Source organism: Camellia sinensis, chromosome 4 (assembly GCF_055761805.1).
Source record: "Camellia sinensis isolate YWXY chromosome 4, ASM5576180v1, whole genome shotgun sequence".
In the NCBI taxonomy this organism is placed as follows: Eukaryota; Viridiplantae; Streptophyta; class Magnoliopsida; order Ericales; family Theaceae; genus Camellia; species Camellia sinensis.
In genome coordinates this window covers 28,287,506-28,290,740 of record NC_138964.1, presented here as the reverse complement: position 1 = coordinate 28,290,740, position 3,235 = coordinate 28,287,506, and the positions used below count along the sequence as shown (strand labels likewise).

Sequence of the window (3,235 nt, the reverse complement as noted above, 5' to 3'; positions counted from 1 at the left end):
ATTAGTCCACAGTTGACCATTAGTCCAAATAGTTTACTAGCTAGAATGGATTGTTTGGCCTCATAGCCTAAAACTCTTCTCACCACCCTTATTCTGAGGACAAATAATGGAAGAAACTTTGGTCCAACTTATAGAAGGTTGGCCAAAGTAGTTGCCTAAGGACTTTCACTGTTTAGTTAACAGATGGCCATACTTAACGAATTTAGACGTTCATTTAAAACTAAATCCTCAACCCAAACAGAGGATAGCTCTTTTTTAGTTTCTCAACCAAGTGTTTTCCATTAAGATTTGATTAAGTCTTATTTGATATAATTTCTCCCAAATGAGTTCAAAACTCCATAATAGCATGTTATATGTTTATGTGTTGTTTTTATTATCAAGTGTAGAGCTTCATAAAGATTTTCTTTCTTTTTATAATGAATGTTTACTTGCTGTGGTGGTTACTTTTTACCTAGGTATGTAATTAAGCATTCAATTTTTAAGCTCTTTTGATTTATTTTTTTTGATTTTCTATTTAATTTAATTTTTCATATTTTTATTTTGTTGTCACTACTAGAAATATGATCTTTTGCGTCTATTTTTTTACGACCGATTGTTTAATTTAATTTTTCATATTAAACAGTTAAAGAAATAGAAAGATGGACAAGAATTGGATTGATTTGCCAAATCGGATGTCAATTGATTACGTGAATCGGATGTCAATTGATTACGTGAATCGGATGTCAACATAATTTTTGACTTATTATGTTGTGAAGACTTGAGCTCTTAACTTGCAAAAAAATGTAGATGACACATAAAGGAGAGCGAATAGATAAGATGAGTCTCTGGAAGAGGGCACACAACCTGAATGATCCTGATGTGGTAGCAATTGTGGTATGTCTATGGTTTACATGTTTTTACACATATTTTGCTTTTTACCAAACATTGTCCTTATGTTTTCAAAATGTAGGAGGAATATAATGCGCATCTTTGGAAAGTTCCTAAGGAGCAACATACGATTGAGTATTGCGATGGGATTTACCATAAAATCCTTGGGAAGGATGGACATGGGTATTGCAAGACCTATGGGAGAGGCGTGCCCTGGAGTGCGGTGTATGCGCGAGGAAGCGGCCCATCCCAATCATTAGCAGCCCCTTCATTTATTGATGAGATCACACAGCGTGTGACACAAGACGTTGAGTCTAGGTTCACTACGATGATCAAGAACCTAACGGCACGTGTTTTGTTCTTAGAGTCACAGGGTATGGCTAGGAGTATGAGCTTGAGAGAGGTGCAATACTTACAAATTGACGAATTTTACGTTTTATCAATTTGCATATATACATATGGAAATTATTAACACATTATACTAACATATTGTAGGTGTCAGATGCATCTAGTGGGCAGCAAGCTTCAAAAGAAAATGAATAGGTATGCCACTCTACTATATTTCTGCATATCACTATATTTCCCCATGCATGTATTTATGATATTTGCTGTGTATGAAGAGAATGTATGCAGCACAAATACTCAATTTTTCATGCCCTACATGAAAGAACAGGTACATTATGTCATTTATTAATTATATGGCTTCAAATGATTAAGAACCTAGCTATCCACCAACTTGATATTGAATGAAACACATGAATTTCATTGTGATCCTGCCCTTGGGTTTATTGAGAACTTTGTTAGGGACAAACTATATATTGCTCCTTGACAGCCTTCACATTGTGATATACATATGCATATCCTTTTGTGATAACAGAGAAAGTTATATGAGTTGGGTCATAGGAACATGTTACATGGGATGGGTAAAGTGGTTTTGGCTTTTATATTCTGGTGGGTATAGAAAGCTGAGTATATGGAGGCACTACGTACATGATATGCCATCTTTTTTATTTGCTTAAATGATGTAAACACAGTTCATTTTATGTTAGTTTTGGGTGCACAGATGAATGATGCTTATTTTATTTGGTGGAGATTAGAAGATGGACTTGTGGAGGTTTTTATACGAAGCTTATATTCGGATTTAATTTTCTTTTTTATGAATGCTCCATGGGCCAGTGGCTGCCTTGCTCTATAATGCTATACTTTCTCATGGTGTAGACATGTTGAAGTGCAGACATATGTCATCTTTTGTTAATTCTAATTCAATCATATTGTGGCAACACCTGAAGTGCAGACAATATATGTATATATATTTTGTAATAAATATATGTATATATATATAGTAAGAGAGAGAGAGTCTCCTAAACCTTATATTCACATTCAATCCATCAATTATTCTATCATTTTATGTCAGCAAACTATTCCACTACCAACAGTAACTTTGTCTGGATCCTTGAAAAGACACTGCAGTGGCATAGAGACACAGTTCCCAATAAAGTGGCTCTAAGTTGCAGGCTTGTAGCTTTCTTGAAAGTTGACATTCTCAACAGATCAATGATATAAAACAAAACACAAATAAAATAAAAGAAATGTTGTCCGGTACTGTCCTGACAGAGCATAATACAATTGTCATACTGGACTAGTTAACTTCCATTACCAAATCCTCCACTTCCATTACCAAATACAATTGTCATACTGGACTAGGATATCTCACTAATTTGATTATTCGGATTGCATCTTTGCAGGTGGTTGCAGGTATGACCGGTAAAAAACAAGGGTAGTATGGATATTAGAAGTAAGCAATGATTTGTCTTATCCTGCCTCCATTCCCCTTCCCCTCTTACTCTGATTAGAGATTGGAATAAGATTTTTTTATCATGTGAGAACAAAGAATTATTGTTGCTACTGGTTATTCACCTTTATTTTTGCTTGTGGATTTTAATGCTGTTAACACATGTGGTTTCTCATGCTATCAATCGGAATTGGATGAGCTCCATAAGAAGCTTAGTTCTGCATGTTTGGTTGTCTTGATTGCATTTTTATGTCTTCTCACAATGATGTTCCCAGTCCTTTAAAGGCCTCGTGTTAGATCTTAAACCTTTAGTTCATCATTTGGGCTTTGAAATGCTTGTGCTTTATTGACACGCCTTTTATAAGTTTTATTAGTAGTATTGTATACTGGAAGTGTTTTGACAGATATTACCCCAACTAGAATATGATGAAAAAAAGTTTCACATATTAAAAGTAATTGTTTAATTGTGACATTTTTTGTTTTTATTTTGTTCAAGCTTTAATATTTGACGAAAATAGGAAGAATATCTAGAGGTTAGCTGTGGGTTTGATTTGTCTAATTTGTTTGATAAACAGC

At 34.3% G+C, this 3,235-nt stretch overlaps 1 protein-coding gene across 2 annotated transcripts; it reads left to right on the top strand.

The window, feature by feature from the left end:
* Positions 1-755: 755 nt before the first annotated feature.
* LOC145823284 (uncharacterized) lies at positions 756-2,882 on the top strand. Of its 2 annotated transcripts, none has more exons than XM_082922860.1 (4): positions 756-873; positions 950-1,241; positions 1,363-1,410; positions 2,613-2,882. In XM_082922860.1, the coding sequence occupies exons 1-3, from the start codon at positions 787-789 to the stop codon at positions 1,377-1,379; spliced, it is 396 nt and encodes a 131-aa protein (XP_082778986.1). In that variant the 5' UTR covers positions 756-786; the 3' UTR covers positions 1,380-1,410; positions 2,613-2,882. The 2 variants fall into 2 exon arrangements, with proteins under 2 accessions (XP_082778986.1, XP_082778985.1); XM_082922859.1 differs by having other exon boundaries at positions 950-1,270.
* Positions 2,883-3,235: the final 353 nt, after the last annotated feature.

Excerpts from the sequence above, each read along its gene's own strand:
- LOC145823284 (XM_082922859.1), top strand. The coding sequence starts at position 787 with ATGACACATAAAGGAGAGCGAATAGATAAGATGAGTCTCTGGAAGAGG. Across the intron at positions 874-949 it reads CTGATGTGGTAGCAATTGTG|GAGGAATATAATGCGCATCT; the intron begins GTATGTCTATGG and ends TTCAAAATGTAG. Across the intron at positions 1,271-1,362 it reads GGAGTATGAGCTTGAGAGAG|GTGTCAGATGCATCTAGTGG; the intron begins GTGCAATACTTA and ends AACATATTGTAG.